Genomic DNA, 17,082 nt, shown 5'->3' on the forward strand with positions numbered 1-17,082 from the left:
CTGTTCAGACAGCTAAAAGTATCAAAGTTTTCAAATTTAATGGTTATACGCCCAACAGTGAATTTATTTTTCTGCAAGTATGCTCTCAATATAAAAAAGCCCACTAGTAGCTTAACACTCTTCATTAACATACAGTGCCATTAAAATCTCTGATATAGATTATTTATTTATTTTAAAGAATTGTTATTCAGTAAAAAAAAAAAAAACAGTTTAATAATTGATTTAATATTAATTACTAAATTTGATTGCATCGTGATCATATCATCTTACGCCAATGAACTTCATGAACTCCATCCATACAAGTCCCGCCCATCGAGCGTCAAACACTTCTTCCGCCAATCATATGTGACCAGAAAACGCAGAGAGGCGGAGTCGAGTTGATCCATTCGAGCCCTCCCTTCACTTTATTTCCTAAAACAAAGTGATTTGCTCACCGCTCATTTTTATTCTCAATTTAGCACATTTTATAACATAAATGAGAGACGTAAAACTTGAATTAACGTCGATACATTTCTTTTAAGAAATGGTTCACAGCTAACAGTGTTGCATTGACGAGGTTGCGGAGATCCGCGTGCATGTAAACATGGGCACGTCAGCGCGCGGTTAACGTTTCCCGGTACCGCCGTACTAAATTATGGATATTTGTCTTTAAACTCAGGTAAATATCATTTTATCATGTTTTTAATCGCTATATTGGCGGGACTCGACACTGAATGTACGCCATACATTTTGTTTTACGCTACACATATTTACGTTTTTGCTCCGCAAATAATGGTTGCGTCTTAAAACCTAGTGTGCTCCCTTTCTAGGTAGCGTTATCATAACTTTTAGAGCGTAACAGTGTTTTCTATGTAGATATCTTGCTATGTTTTGAGCAATACCCTTGGAAACCGGGTGTTGTTACTGACAGAAACCGGCTGAAGCCGGTTCAGACCGTGTTGTTTTTGCTTCCACTCAAACAGTGGAGTTTCATGAAACGTGGTGAAAGCTAACATTACTTTCTTAAGATCGCATTTAGATTCAAGGATCTGACATAACTTACCATTAATTCCCTTTCTAATATTGTGTCCAGCAGTGGTAAAAAATATCTCGCTTTATGTTTAGGGCGTGTAATTGAAATACATGTATAATGTAACGGATTCTTAGAAGGGGCTTTAAAAGTGCACAGCAGGTATCAGACCACTGGGCGAATCCAGATCAGCTGATGCTGCTAACATGGCTTAGGTTTGTTTTGCACCGGGCATCAGATGTGTTTCTTTTCATTTGTGTTTTAGGTCTCTTCATTCTCTTCTCCTTCTGCCTGAGTGTCAGTCATGGACAGCAGTAAAGTCACTCTGACAGTCAGAGGGACCACAGAACTGGGTAAGAGGAAAGATTAAATACAAGCAGCCTATAATAAGACAGTGTACAACTTTAACTAATAAGTTATTAACAAATATTACAAGAGCCGTGAAATGTATTTGTTTAAAGCTTTTTTTTTAGAAACCTACTTATTGTGCAATTTTAAAAAGTTTTTATTAATAAAAGCAATCAAGACAATCTAATTTAACTAATATAAATGTGCCATTTTGGAATGTTTTCTCATGCTATGACTATCTATTTTTAAAATTTAACCAAACTAATTGTAATTATTAATATTGCTATTGTTATTAATTTAAATATAAATGTATATTTGGGTTATTAAATAAAATGATTGTAAAATATTTAAATGTTAAAAATGGTAATAGTTGATTTTGGCATAGATATTGTAAATAAATAAATGCTATTAATAAAGAAATGTATGACAAAAAAAAAAAACTCACCTTTAAAAGTGTATTTTTGCTATAGTAGTGATATAGAAATGAATAATGCAAGAAATGTTTAGGTAATAATAAGAATTATCAAGTTATTTTAACCATGCATGATTGCATCACAAATTTAGCCTGCATCTATATTTATTATTTGGCAAATGTTGACATGATAAATATGATAGTGTTGAAAGGAATGTCATCTTTGTGCACTCTATGACCTGGAGACACATTCCTTTGCCTACCACAAATAAGAGGGTTATTAAACTATATTTTGTTTCTATAACAGGCGAGGTGATCGCAGTGGTTGGCAGTTGTGAAACCCTGGGTGGCTGGTGTCATCAAAAAGCTGTGACCCTGCAGCCAGAAGAGAAGGATGGGTACATGTGCAATGTCATCTTATGTTTGTCTTCCAGTGCACGCACACTTACCCTTGACCCATATATTTATCTTCTGTGTCTCGTCTCACCCCAGCACCTTGTGGAGAACAACTGTTGAGGTTCCTAGAGGAGATGAAACCAAGTATCGCTATTTCAAGGGATTCATTTTGGAATCCAAGGTGAGATTTACTTTGCCTAGTAAACAAACATGAGAGGAGTGATACCTAAAAGGTTCACAGTTAACCTTTAAAGCCCCAATGTTGAACAGATTACCCAATACCTTTAAAGTGCAGCCTTAGCATGTATATTTATTTATAGGTGTTGTTGTTTACAATTCTGTTGGGGTCCATAAAAACTGTACAGATTCAAAAACGTCAGACGTGGGTAGTGGAATAATGAAAAAGCGAAAGGCCTTGAGACATGTTTTTTAAAACTTAAACTTATTGAACTTGTTCGCTTGCTTTTTTTATAATGGCGGGTCATGCGCAAGTCATTCCCAACTGGTCAAACACGTCTGTCTAGCACATGTTTACACAGAAAAATGATAGAAAAGCAGTACTGTGGAACTGTGTGAATGGCCTCTTGAAGGCACTTCATAATCTATGCACTGTCTGTTGTTTGTGATGTACATTTGTGATTTTTCAGCATTTTTCAACATTTGTTTTATTATACATGTTTGACTGTAGATTTTCACATGTGGGATATGTGTTTTTTTTAACATATTTTTAATGTTCCTCAGAGGCTTTCTTTTTAATTCTTAGGGTGCAAATGATTCAGTGTTATAGAGTTTTAGTTGTTGAAGTCCTTCCGTGTGAGTGTGTGGGGTTTCCAGGTCATTCTCCTCACAGCTGTTAATCTCTTTTGGCTGAACTCCACTCATTTCTTGGTACTTTTCTTTTGTTTGTTTTCCTGGAGAATGACATTTCTGGAACAGAGCCCCTCCTAATGTGCTGTGTCTTTTATAATGTTTACATATTAGTTGTCTCCTAGCCAGAAATAGTCTTTTAGAATTTAGAACAAAAATTATTTTATTTTTTATTTGGAATCAATATTTAGGGAAGTATTATCAGAAAAGTAAGCTTATTTGAGGTGGTAAGTACAAGGATTTCCAAAGCTTTTTTTTTATGTATATAAATAACCTGGAGATCTCTAGTTAAACACTGTGAAAAATGCCAATGTGTTTCTTCTGACTAATCAGTCCACTTTTCAGATGTCAACCACCTGGCTGGCTGGCAGAAAGTGGTGACTATATCTCATTCTTTTTTCGGGAGCGAGACTTTGGTTCGAATGGCCAAAGTAGGCTTTGTTTTTTCCAAAATCTGTCCGTAATCTTAACCCCCATTTGGAATTACAGAATGCAGGTGGGCCATGTCAAGTCATAGTCAATAGATGGGAGACCCATCAGCTGCCACGCTCATTGAGTCCCTCAGGTATCTGATCCCAGAATAGTCCACATGTATAATGCAACCTGTAGACTCCTTCCTTCATTCTTATTACATTCTGATCAGTTTGTCCCCTTTAACTCTAAGCGTGAATTATTAATACATGCTGAATTCAGATTTTTTTAAAGACTACATGAAACTTTCACAACACATTTTACAAATTAAGGACACTATTGGAAAGTAATGTGTGACTTAATCTCTCAGAACATTACTATACTTTAAAGCCATAATTATTGTTGGTTATTTATTTATTTTTTCCTACCCACATTATTTTCTTATTTTCCTCACTGTATTATGCACAATAAGACCAGTAAAATAAAAAATAAAAAGTAAATAACCCTATTTACTCAGTGGCGTACCGCACATCTTAAAGGACCCCTGCAAAGAACGAGATGGGGCCCCTCCCACCAGCAGTGATGTCATGTACGAAAAGTTATTGTGCACCTGCTGCAAGTATACTACTGAGTCTGTCTCACCCATTTACATGGCTAACTGATTTATCAGTCATGAATGTGGTGAATTATCATTGCATTGATGCATTTCATGTAGGCTAATGGCCAACATGTTTCAAACACTCACCTACATAAGACTCGCTTACTGTTTAAAAAAAAAAACTACACTATACTCTACTGAATCCTTCACGCTCTTCAAACATTTTGGTGCACCGAGTCTTTGACTGCAGCTTGTCAATGTTGGGAGCGCGGGGAATTGTAATACTTTATACTAAACTGGAGAGTCTTCTTTCTTGTAACATTGTGCACTGGATAAATGTCTTGATCACTTTTAATTTCAAGAACGAGCGATTAATTGCATGACAAAGTATGTCTTGCTTGTATGATCAACCAGCGTTGGTATATGACTAAATTACGAATAACAGTTGGGAATATGTTGCGAATATGGAAACATTTGGATTTGTTCCGAAAATGAGAGAGGCTTCATTTTCCCTTTAAAATAATTCGTTTTTGGCTTGACATTTATATAGCCTAAATACTGTTAAATACAAAGGATTTGTTGTAGAGGGAAGGGAATAAAATAGCCTGTGTTTATTGACTCTCATATTTTTTGACGCTATAAAGAGATAACGCCAACCATTTTTTCTACTCAAACCGGTTTCAGAACAGTAATAATACAGAGACACATGAACAGAAACCGGTAAAATATTGATTCTGCTCAGAGTGAACCAATTCTCTCTCTCTCTCTCTCTCTCTCTCTCTCTCTCTGTCTCGTTAATTAATTTTGAGCACAAATTTGTTTTCTCGTTTTACTAAATTGTGTACACGATAGGCCTATTACTAAATCTTAGCCAGAATTTTAGTTGAATCAAATCAACGAAAAAGTTATTATATCATGTGCATAATTTACTTAAAAGGAGGCAACAAGTTAGTAAGTTGTGTGCATGATTTAGTGAAACGAGGGAACAAATTATAATGTGCGCATGCTTTACTATTTGTTTTTCCCCTGCATGCCAAATGTGGGGCTCAATAAATGAGCCACTTTAAGCATAAAATATCCACTGCGATTTAAGGTGCAGTTGTTTTAGAAGTTTATGACAGGTGAAATGTAAGAAAAATGAGATTTTCCATGGTTGTTTTAGAACATTAAGCCCGCTGCACTGCACTCACTCATCTTTGCGCTCACGTCTTGCATCTTTTGCAGTGTCTTTAAGCACTGCCTTTTAGAATGTCCTACGACAGGGCCCCCACGCACTAAATAAAGGCTTATGGTCTTATTGTGCATAAATCATTGATGCGTGTTCTAAAGAAGATAATAAAAATGTGATTTCATGTTGTCTTTAATGTCATGGACAGATGTAGTGTCAATAAAAGCCACTTAAGAAAATCTAATGGAACCTAATTATTAGAAACCATAACATTTAGTGGGCTATTATTCCTCTTGGCCAAACAAAGTGAAGCAGTTTTCACTGGCGCATTTTTGGGTTTACAAGCAACCCTTTTTTCTTTTGACTTCCAATATAGCCACTTTACAATTGTTGGGCTTAATTCTTTAAAGAATTGTGTTTTTTTTTAAATTGTGTTAAATTTTAATAGTTGATTTTTACATTAGAAGCTACGTTAAAAAGATTTATTTATTTCTTCATTTAAATGCACAACACACATTTTTCCTTGATTTATTTTCTAATATTTACATGAATTATTTTGAGTAAATTTGAATGGAAAATTGCATTTAACGCTTATTTACATGCACAGCACACTTTTTATTTCTTTGAAATAAGTTTTTTTTAAATAATTTCTTTAATTATCTTGTTTATTTTTACATTAACAACAACAGTAAAATGTATTTTAAAGCATACATGTTTTTAACACTTGTTTTTACATGCACAACACAATTAACACATACATGTCACAAACTATGCAAAACATCTGTATCTATATATATATATATATATATATATATATATATATATATATATTATATACACATATATATATATATATATATATATATATATATATATATATATATATATATATATATATATATATAATTATTTATTCATTTTTTTACTAGACAGGATCCATAGTTTTAATCATGTATCTGTTTGCTCCAGATGTAATGTGTTAAGTGCTTTAAAAGTTTGTCAGAATTTCTTTGTGTAGCCACAAATCAGTTTCCTTGTATGGTAATGCTTGCTGGTGATGCATTTAGATTTTTGTTATTTAACTTTTGCCAACCAAGTATTAATCTGTTATAATTATATTTATTGTCACTCATAAATTCTAACATGCCTGTATGATATAAGGCTACAAACGTGTAGAGCTCCATCCAGTACAGAGGAAACTGAACACTTGTTTTATCTGTATATTTTGATTGTTTAAGAAACAAACCAGAAAATGAATGTGTCATGGTGGTGGTGTCTGTTTACTCTGTACAGGTGGTGACTCGAACCTTTTGTAGATGTGTAGCAGGAGCGGTTGACCTTCCATATTAAATTTTGTTATGTGTTGCAGAATCTGAGCTGCTGATTGACGATGGACATTTTGGAGTCCATAGTAAGTTTGATAATTTAAACTAGATAAATGTTTTAATGCAAAACAAAAAAAAAAACATCATGCTATCTTACTTAAACATGCAAATAAAAATTATTTGATCTACAGATGGCATTGAGTGTGTGGACTCTGGCTGGTTGACGTGCCAGACAGAAATTCGTCTCAGGCTGCATTACTCTGTGAAAACTCCAGTGTCTATTACCAAGAAAAAGTTTAAGACATCACGCTTCAGGTAATATCCTTCAGTACAGAATACATATTTATCTCAAGGTCAGTCAGTCACAGGGTCCTTAGACGTATGTTCTAAAAAAAAATCACTAGTCAAATTGATATGTTAAATAGTGGGATGCAAAATATTGCAATATTCTTTTCAAGTCAAGCACTATACATTATTATAGACCAAGTACAAAATTTTTATTTTTATTTTCAAATTCTTCTTGTACTGTTTTGATGCCTGATTTCCTGAAAGAATATGCTAAAAAAATAATTCATATACTTTAGATTGAAGCTGATGCTGGAAGGTATCGAGGAGGAAGAAGAGGAAAGCCCTTCATCATGGCATAAGATGACCTCTACACTGGAGACCAGTATGATCAGCGACAGTGGATATAGGTCTCGTCATTCCCAGCCAGAATGTGGATATGCCCTTGAACCTTCCCGGTGGACCGAATACAGTATTCACACCATGGACCCCGACAACCTAGAGCTCACCTTTGAGTTCTTTGAGGTACAGAAATCTTTGGTATTGTTTAGTAGGAAGATTTTGTCCATAATTGCATCACAAAGCACTTTGATGTTGTTTTGAAGTATATTTTGCATGAATCCTTTCGGTGACTTATGATTGTTACGTCACGTCTTTGTTGTTTAGGAGGAGCTGAGTGAGGCCGTGGTTCAGGGTGATGTCCATCCTGGTCACGTGGGCACCGCAATCCTCTTGTCCTCCTCTTTTAGGGATAGTGGTAAAGATCAGGGTGTGGTCACCCTACCCATCATGAGTCGGAATGCCAGACAAACTCTTGGAAAAGTCAGAGGTATAATCGGTACCATGATGCACTGTTCAAAGTCTAAACATCTCATTTATTTTACACCATAAAACTAACACACAGTCCTGCCACCCATGATAGTATCTGTTCTTTTACTGCATGCACACAAAATTTGCCTCTGTAAACATGTCACAGACTATGTAAATAGAGGGTGAAGTCACTAATGTTGGAAATATCCGCCCTGCTTGCATTGTTGCTAAGTACCTAGATAATGTGGTTATGATGCCATTCATTTACTGATGAGCTGATTTCATTAAATTAAAGCATTAAGTGTTGGCTTAAACATTGAATAAATGCTTTTATTCTTGATTGGATTTCAGTGGATTACTTGGTGACGCGTCCTATCCAAGACTTTCAGTGTGACATGAGTCAGTCTTTTGCCAAATACTGGAAGAAAAGGAGCCCTCTGGATGTTGGACACAGAGGAGCAGGAAGCACTCATGCTCACAAGTGAGTAGTAACAGTGTGTAGATATATATATACACCAGTTTAATTTTTATATTTATGTATGTGTGTGTGTGTGTGTGAGAGTGTGTGTACAAGTCAAGACATCTGCAAATATGATTCAAAGAAGAATACGAGACAGAATGTCACATTTTATTATTAGCTGTTTCAACACATACATGTTTTGCCAAATAAAAACCCAAGGACAGCACTTTTAGAGTTCATTCCACTATTTGATGTGAGCATAAGTATTGGGACAGCTGAACTTAAGGCATATGGAAAAGATTAAAAGCTTATATTTAGTTGCAGATCCCTTGCATGCAATCAGAGCAGTGAGTCTGCAATCCATAGACATCATCAGACTCTTGGTCTTATGCTTTGAAATGCCTTCCCCGTCCCTTTAATGCACGCAGTACTAACTGTTGCTTGTTTTGGGTAGTTTCTGTCTTTAGTCTCATCTTCAGCTGGTGAAATTAATGTTTGTTCGGATTTTAATCTGGAGATTGATTTAGGTAATCTAAGACTTTCCATTTCTTTTCCCTGATAAACTCCTTGACTGAACTCTCTGAGGAGTCTGGTGGCATTTTCTTGAATATTGGTAACCAAGATGGCTTTGTACCCTTCCAAATTCACTCTACTAATGTAATCATACATTAAGTCATCGTTAAATTTGAGAGGGCCTGTTCCAGAGACAGCCATGCATGCCCATGCCATGACACCACCTCCACCAAGCTTTACAGATGAGCTTGTATGCTTAAGATCATTTACAGTTTGCTTTCCCATCACTTAGATAAAGGTTCATCTTTGTCTCATCGGTCCATAAAACATTTAAATAATAATAATAATAATAAATATAAGACTAATATTACAAACTGAATATAAGACCAAAACTTGTGTTAGTTTTACTTTACAGGTGACAAGTTTTTACAGTTTAACTTTTTATTTTTATTTTTTTTTACTATTATTTGTATTATATTTTTATAATGATTATTATTATTTACATAGTAGTAGTCTACTACAAAATGAGGAGGAATATATGCTTTATTATCATGATGATAATAATGTCAGAATGCAAAAAAGTTTAACGGTCCTACAAATTAATATATTTTTTTTATTTAAATGATGTTTTTATTAACGAGATTCGGGAGGAGCGCATCAGATACTTAGCCTAATCAACACAGGTGGACCATAATCAAGTAATCAATCCTATAGTATAAATATCGCTGACTTACCTCTATCCATTGACTGTTTATCAGCATCCCTCCTCCACCCCATCTCCTCACTTTGAGTTCACTTTATAAATAGACGGGAAGGGAGTTACTCTAAGTTCGTGCCATTCCCGAGCTTTTTTTTTACACATGTTGTTGCCTTTTAAAACAAGGTGTGTATTGGCTTTAATTTTTGCACAGCCTGTGTAACAAGCTCTGTAGAAACTATAAAGCAGGAAAACACAATTAACACACCTTAGTTTATGATTACACAACAAGCATGATTTTTGAAAGAGAAGTGCATGTTTAAAAAAGAAATTTGTTGCTGATGAAAATATGATTCTATTTCAATTCAGGCATCACAAGATCAGGGAAAACACAATTGCCTCATTTCTAAGTGCGGCCAACCACGTGAGTGTAAATAATGCAACTCAACCAAAAAATACATTGTTTTGTTATAGAAAATATAAGGTTAAAGCTTGTTTTTTCCACAGGGAGCTGCTTATGTAGAGTTTGATGTTCATCTCTCTAAAGATTTAGTTCCAGTTGTGTACCATGATCTCACCTGCTGTATTTCTACTAAAAAGGTATCAGTCACTTTTGGCTCCCATTACTTGACATTGAGAAGTCACTGTTTGTACAACTCATTTAGTGTCCTTCAGTATAGTAAACACTTATTAAAATTGCTAAACTAGAGGAAGAAAGATAATCTCTGTACTTATGCTTTACATTTTTTGTATCCTTTCATAGAAAACAGACAAGAACTCAATGTTACTGGTTGAAGTTCCTGTCAAAGATCTTACATTTGATCAACTTCAGCTTTTAAAAGTAAGGCTTATTTCAGACTCTTTTGCTGTGATCGATCGATGAAATGCAATTATCTCCACGCTGATATTGATGAGTGTGAATGTGCTTGGTTTTCTCAGCTGGCCCACACAGCTGCCATGGAAGTGAATGACCACAAAGGTAGAATTTGGTTTGATTTGTCACAAAAGTACAATACAAATGCAGATCATTATATAACTACTTGTCAAACTAGTTGGTAGATTTAAGGACAGATTACTGTGCAGTCTTTTGTCTGTTATCCATAGTCAGGTTCCTGAAGTAAAAGTCTAATTCAAAGTCTCCATAATGACATTTATTTTAGTGCTAAGAAATAAAATAAAAAATTCAAATACTTTTTTTTGCTGTAAATCAGTGTTGTGATTAATCTCAGATCTGATTATTTTTATTTAGGGCTTAGAATCCAAGCCTCTGTTGAACTGTATTGAGCTGAATAAACAGTTAACTGTTAAATAGATAAAGATGATTGTTTTTTATGGTGGTTCTTTATCTAGACTTGCAGGATGAAGAGGAATATGTAGATGAGTACCAGCCTTTCCCTTCCCTTTCACAGGTATGACAACTTTTTTTTTTTTTACTTTTATCTTTTGAGTAATTTAAGAAAGTGACCTTTTTAATGACCAAACATTTAAGAAAATCGTGGTAAATATTTGCTTATATACTGCCAACCTGTACTGCTTGGTTAACCTCTTTTCTCATTTGGTATTATGTTTCAGATATTCCAGGCTGTTCCAGATCATGTGGGATTCAACATTGAACTCAAGTGGATTTGTCAGTTCAAGGTTTGTGTTGCCTCAAGCTGGTTTGATCTCAGTGTTACTGGAGAGAAAAAGACCCTCATGAATCTGTTTCTCCAAACAGGATGGCTCCTGGGATGCAAAACTCTCCACCTACTTCAACATGAATCAGTTCTTGGACATCATTCTCACGTGTGTGCTGCAGAATGCCGGCAATAGGAAAATAGTCTTCTCATGTTTTGATCCTGATATCTGCACTATGTAAGAGGTCTTGTTCATGTGCATATTTTAATATTGCACTGATATTTTAAGGTTGTATATATTTGTACTTTGGCAGGCTATTTAAGCACCGTATAAACCAACCACATGTTTCTTTAAAATGTATTTGCACAATAAGTGCAGGGACATTTATTAAAGAAATAGTTCACATAAACATTTTAAATTGACCAAAAAAAAAAAAAAAAAAAGACTCGCCATTAGACTGTCCAAAATAGAGATTGGTTTAGAGAGATTTGGTTCTTCTCTGGCCGATGCCTGATATTTAATCAGGGCAGAAATTATGCTTATAAATCGGCACAATCGGCCAATGGCGATTAATTAAAAAATGGCAAAAATGGCCCGATTAATCAGATGCATGATTAATTGGTTGGTTGGCCTCTAGTGCAAAATGTAGATGAGTTTGTTTCCTCATCAGAACATTAAGCATTACATCACTTGCCAACAATGGATGCTCTGCAGTGTATGTGTGCCGTGAGTCCAAACAGCTGATAAAAGCATCATGATAATCCTCAAGTAATCCACACTGATCTGGTCTGTCAATTAACGTCTTGTGAATAAACAAATGTAATAAATCCATCATTAAGTTGTTTTTAACTTAAATGTTGCCTCTGGTTAAAATATGAGTGCTCTGTCCATTATTTTGCTTTCTCAGGTGAAAAAGTTGTTTTGTCTGAATCAGGATAGAAATATGCACAGATCAAGCAACGTTTAAAAGCAAAAATAGTTGGAATATGTTTGTAGATTTTGATGTGAGAGGACTTTTTCACTGGTGTAAGCAGTATAATGGATTATGGACTTATATTTTGGATGATGGATTTGCTTTTTACAAAGATGTAGCTTTTCACTTCACAAGGCGGTAATTGATGTACTGTAGTGATGTGGATTATTTGTGGATTAGTGTGATGTTTTTTATCATATGTTTGGACTCTCGTCCTGATGACACCCATTCACTGCAGAGGATCACATTTGTGAGCAAGTGATGCAGTGCTTCATTTCTCCAAAACTGTTCTGATGAAGACACAAACTCATCTACATCTTGGCCCGGAGGTGAGAAAACTTAGGGGAGATTTAAATTTTTGGGTGAACTGTTCCTTGAAAGAATAAATAGTCAATCTAGATTAAGTTTAAATAAATTATGTTGTTCTCTTCAGGGTGAGGCAAAAACAGAACAAATATCCCATCCTGTTTCTGACCCAAGGAGTGACAGACCTCTATCCTGAACTCATGGACATCCGCTGTCAGAGCACTAAGATCGCCATGAGCTTTGCTCAGAGTGAGAACATACTGGTAAGAGAACGCTTCAGAACATAGTTGTGAATTAGCACGGAGAGACGCAGAGTTTGGCAGCATAATAACGCTGTGTTTAAACACAAACTCTCCAAACCTACGAAGTGAAAGAGATCTAATTGTGTTGTTTGGCTTCTGTGAGATTTGTTTACCTGCAGGAGTAATGTGGTTGTATTTTTTCCATGTCAGAGCTCCTGACAAAGATGAAATAAAGACTTTTGAATGTGCTCACAGGGAATCAGCGCCCACACTGATGAGCTCTTGCGAAACATGGAGTTCATCATAGAGGCTCAGTCTAAAGGGCTGGTGGTCTTCTGCTGGGGCGACTACAACAACGACCATGAGAACAGGATGAAGTTGAGGGAACACGGCATTGATGGCCTCATATATGACAGGTGAGCTCTAATTTGTCTTGCTGTGTAAAATAAATAAATGGTACAAACGTGTAGAATGTAGTGAGCTTGTTGAAAGAGTAATCATAAAGCAGAAGCATTATGCATTAGTCCACAGCAGGTGATGTTATCACCTTAATTTGACTCACTATAAATACCAAGACAGCCTTTGCATGCATGTCTGTGTAAATCACTTGTAGTTTATAGCTGTTCCGTGAAGTTCCGGGCATATCAGCACAAGTCTGAGTGAAGCTGTGTATCATTCTGGGTAAAGGTTAAACTAATCAATGATGTTCTGCATTTATGTAATGCACTTCATGCTATGTATGCAATTTTCAATTAGTTACAATCAGACTGAACCTCCGGCTGTATGTACATGTTAAAACTGAGGTCCATCAAACACTGACACGTTTACACAACAATGCAGTGTTTGCAGATTTCTTTTTCTTGCACTTTCTTAAAATTCAGCTAACATTTCTTCCGTATTTTTGTTCCTTCTCCGCTGCAGTAAAACCCTCAAGACCTGCTTAGAGAAACTGTGTTCCTGTTTGAATTTTAAAGGAACAATTTACCCAAAAATGATTGTTTTTAATTTATTTAGTGTTAGTTATTTTCCTTGCAATTTGGAAAATTATTATACTTATATACACACACACACAATACTTAAATATATACTATAATATATACAGTAATAACCTTTTACTACCAAAACCAACCAACTAAACAGTCTGCAAAAGATTTCAAGTTTAACCTTTAATTTGTTTGATGCAACTCTTATTTCCTTGGAAACAAAATATTTATGTGCATTATTGACTCAATCCACATCTTTCCTTTCCATCCTCTTTTCCTTTTTTAAATATTCCTCACATGATTTTGTGGTAATTTGCCTCTTTTTTCAGAATACAGGAATGCTTGGTGCCAAAGCCCAATGCTTCAGCCTCCTCTGACGCCCGTAATGTCTTCTGTTTCTCAGTTGTTTGTATTTTTTATTGGCATTTGGCTGCTGCCTGACTGATTATTCTCCCCGACCAGCACCACAAGAACCGTAGTGTTTTACTAATATGATGTGAGACAGCAATACTGTGGAGTTTTGTTTTTGACTAGCTTTTATTTAAATTATTCAGCACAGGGTTAAAGTTCCTTCGGCTGCCTGTTACATCATTCTGAGATTTCGAGACTTCCTCTTTATGACTGAGTTTCTCTCCCACAACCCATATTGCACAAATTACAGTGCAGTTGTGCATTTGTTTCATTTCCAATGTGAATTTTTCAGTACTAGCCACGTTAACAGTGTTCAAATCCTCTCCGTGGACCTCAATGACTTAATCATTGAAGGATAAATGAATGAATATATGGATGGATGGATGGATGGATGGATGGATTGATTAATGGCTTCTGCTTTCAAACCAGCATGACTGAGGATCTTGATAAAGGCATGGCAGAAAAAGATCTCAATATGAATGATCTCAATGTACCTGTCATGCCAGTCCTTAAACCCAGCTATATTTGAATATTGTCTGTTGGGTGTTATAATATTATGGAAATTATAGATTAAAATAATTATAGACTATTCTAAATCTTGATAAGTGCTTTACCAACACATTTAGAATGGATGACTTCTTTTCCTTAAGGTTACATTTGGGATATATTTTTAATAGCTGCAAATATTTTTTGGCATGTCATTTGTAATGGATGATGCAAAACAGAAGTCTTCCAAGAGCCAATGGAAATGAGCTGACCAGTATTCATAATGATGGTAGAAACATCATGGTAGAAAACAGAAATATATATATATATATATATATATATACAATGAACGTGTGAGTCTGTTGACGTCAGCTGTAACTGGTCACAATATTTATGTGCTTTGCACATATAAAGTAATGAAGTTGTTGCAGTTTCCATTGATATATTTTAAATGCAATCATGTTTTCAGAATTTCTGACACTAGTGACTTAACATTTCATGAATATATTGTGTTCTTCTGAATCTGAATAACATCACGAGCAGTGAGGTTGGATTTTTAGGATTTAGTTGTTTTTGTTTATTCTGAAAGAGAATGTGGCTTTTTTTTTTTTTACCTCAGTGAGAGTAGGCATCATAAAGTCATGAATGTTTTTTTTAACACATCCCTGATCTTAACATATACCAAAGAAGCTATGGGTCATCTCAGAGGGATAGTTCACTAGAAAATAGAAATTCTGTAATTATTTACTCCCCCTCCACTTTTTTCAAACCTGTATGAGTTTCTTTCTTCTGCTAAACACCATAGAAGATATTTTAACAAGGTTGGTAACCAAACAATTGACGGTAGCCATTGACTCCCATAGTATTTTTTCCATACTGTATATAGAAAGAATCCTTTTGTGGAGTATTAAGGCTTTTCTTTTCTTTTTTAAACTTGTAAACTTCATTTACCATTTAGGATCCAGTCAGTTCACAATTGAGAAAATAATGTCCCACCTTATTTGTGTGTGTGTTTTTACTGAATGAAATCGGTTGCAACAGCAATTCATGGTGATTTGATATGGATGAAAATGAGGCTATTGGGCTACAAAATAACAGTCCGTTTTACATGTCTCACTGTCCTGTGTCCATGTCCATGTTTTTGAAGGACATTTTTTATGTTTTGTTGCACAGACTCACAGATGTAATGCTCAAAGCTTCATTTGTCATATTAAATATTCTGTCTACTCTTGCTGTCTATAGCAGAAATGAAAGGCATGATATGGCAAAAATGTGGAGATGCTTACTGTAAAACAGTGAAAACTACAGTGAAATCTTCTCACATTTTTTTTTTTGCTCCGGATGGCTACTTTTATGTTAATGAAACTTCCTTCTAGCTTTTTCCTTGTTAGATGACATTCCTCAGCTAAAATAATGTTTTGTGTCCACAGAATCTGCGACGACAAGCTCGAGCAGCCAGACATTTTCAATGTAGAGGAACAGGGTGGAACGCTAAAGGAGGTCATTCAAACGTGTGCCTGTTCCTCCTACAGCATTCCCTGCTCCTCTGTTCCGTGCGCAGGGAAAGCCCAGGAGGCCAACGGGGAATCCGATTCCGGCCTCAGTTCCTCTTGAGACCCACACAGCCAGTCCAGATTCACTCTATGTCTATAATCTTCCCACAATGCACCAGAACTAACGCACAAATATGCTCCATCCTTAAGCCAAACTTAAGCCTGAGATGTTTCAGAGTGCAATCACGCATAAAGAATGATATTGGGCACAATTACACAATGCTAGCTTACACAAAGGCAATATTTAGACAATTTGCTGTATATCTGGATGCACAAAAAAATGTGTAATGTTTGTTTTATAATTCTTAATATTCTTGGGAACTCTTTTCAGATTTTTTCTTTTTCAAGTATTTATTGATTTCTTTATCTGTGGAATGAGTATTGAACATTAACACCCAATGTAGTATTTAAATTTCACGAACAACAAAAATGCAGGATTATACCACTCAAATATATTAAAATTATTTAAAATAGCGTTTTCATTTCAGTTGCTAAACGAGAGGCCTGCCTCTTTAAAAATCTCTTTAAAAGTTTTGTCTTTAAAAAGACGCTCATAAACATGTTCCTTCACTGTATATTGTAATTATTTCTCCACTACAGATTTACTCTTAAAAGAAACGCTGATGGTTTCAACTGAACAAAATTTCATCTTTTTTTCTTCAGATATGCAATTGACCTAATTGCCCTTTACTGTAAATGGGTGTATATTTGAATGAATGTGCCTGTAAACCTGTATTCTGTGCTGAGCGTCAGTGTGGTTTCATCTCTCAGCATGTATTCATACTGCTTTCTTACTGCAGGGCAGTAAAATCATGCATGTTTGCTCTCCATTTGACTCCAGCAACTTGCTGTATGAATCCACACTCAGGACTGGTTTCACAGACAGGCCTTAGGTTAAACCAGGATCAGGCAAACGTACAATTAGGACAATTAAATAACTTTTTATAAATGTGCCTAAGATAAAAAACACTACTGCTGTGCATCTTGAGACAAGTCAAAGCAAATGACAGATTTTAAGATCAGTCAGTGCAAGTTTCTTTCAGTTATAAAAGCCCAGAAATGTGTTTTAGTCTGGGACTAGGCTTATGCCTTGTCTCTGTGAAACCGAGGGTCAGTGTTGTGGATGTCAAAATGCCAACATAAACCAGAACAATGCTCTGAGAGCCAGAATAAACATGTTTAAAACCAATGAAATCCATATCTTTTCTTTTC

At 35.3% G+C, this 17,082-nt stretch overlaps 1 protein-coding gene across 2 annotated transcripts; it reads left to right on the forward strand.

Moving 5' to 3' along the window:
• The first annotated feature begins 373 nt into the window (after positions 1-373).
• On the forward strand, positions 374-17,064 carry gpcpd1 (glycerophosphocholine phosphodiesterase 1). Of its 2 annotated transcripts, none has more exons than XM_052586268.1 (20): positions 374-658; positions 1,275-1,362; positions 2,077-2,167; positions 2,262-2,346; positions 3,522-3,597; positions 6,579-6,620; positions 6,726-6,849; positions 7,119-7,344; positions 7,486-7,648; positions 7,981-8,110; positions 9,669-9,723; positions 9,807-9,899; positions 10,063-10,140; positions 10,239-10,278; positions 10,650-10,708; positions 10,872-10,937; positions 11,017-11,153; positions 12,323-12,458; positions 12,693-12,853; positions 15,748-17,064. In XM_052586268.1, the coding sequence occupies exons 2-20, from the start codon at positions 1,314-1,316 to the stop codon at positions 15,929-15,931; spliced, it is 1,995 nt and encodes a 664-aa protein (XP_052442228.1). In that variant the 5' UTR covers positions 374-658; positions 1,275-1,313; the 3' UTR covers positions 15,932-17,064. The 2 variants fall into 2 exon arrangements, with proteins under 2 accessions (XP_052442228.1, XP_052442229.1); XM_052586269.1 differs by lacking the exon at positions 374-658 and adding an exon at positions 972-1,171.
• Positions 17,065-17,082: the final 18 nt, after the last annotated feature.

This window comes from Carassius gibelio, chromosome B20 (assembly GCF_023724105.1).
Source record: "Carassius gibelio isolate Cgi1373 ecotype wild population from Czech Republic chromosome B20, carGib1.2-hapl.c, whole genome shotgun sequence".
NCBI lineage: Eukaryota > Metazoa > Chordata > Actinopteri > Cypriniformes > Cyprinidae > Carassius > Carassius gibelio.

Coding starts and splice junctions, on each gene's coding strand:
- gpcpd1 (XM_052586268.1), top strand. CDS start 1,314: ATGGACAGCAGTAAAGTCACTCTGACAGTCAGAGGGACCACAGAACTG. Junction 3,598..6,578: donor ACGCTCATTGAGTCCCTCAG/GTATCTGATCCC, acceptor TATGTGTTGCAG/AATCTGAGCTGCTGATTGAC. Junction 8,111..9,668: donor GGAAGCACTCATGCTCACAA/GTGAGTAGTAAC, acceptor ATTTCAATTCAG/GCATCACAAGATCAGGGAAA.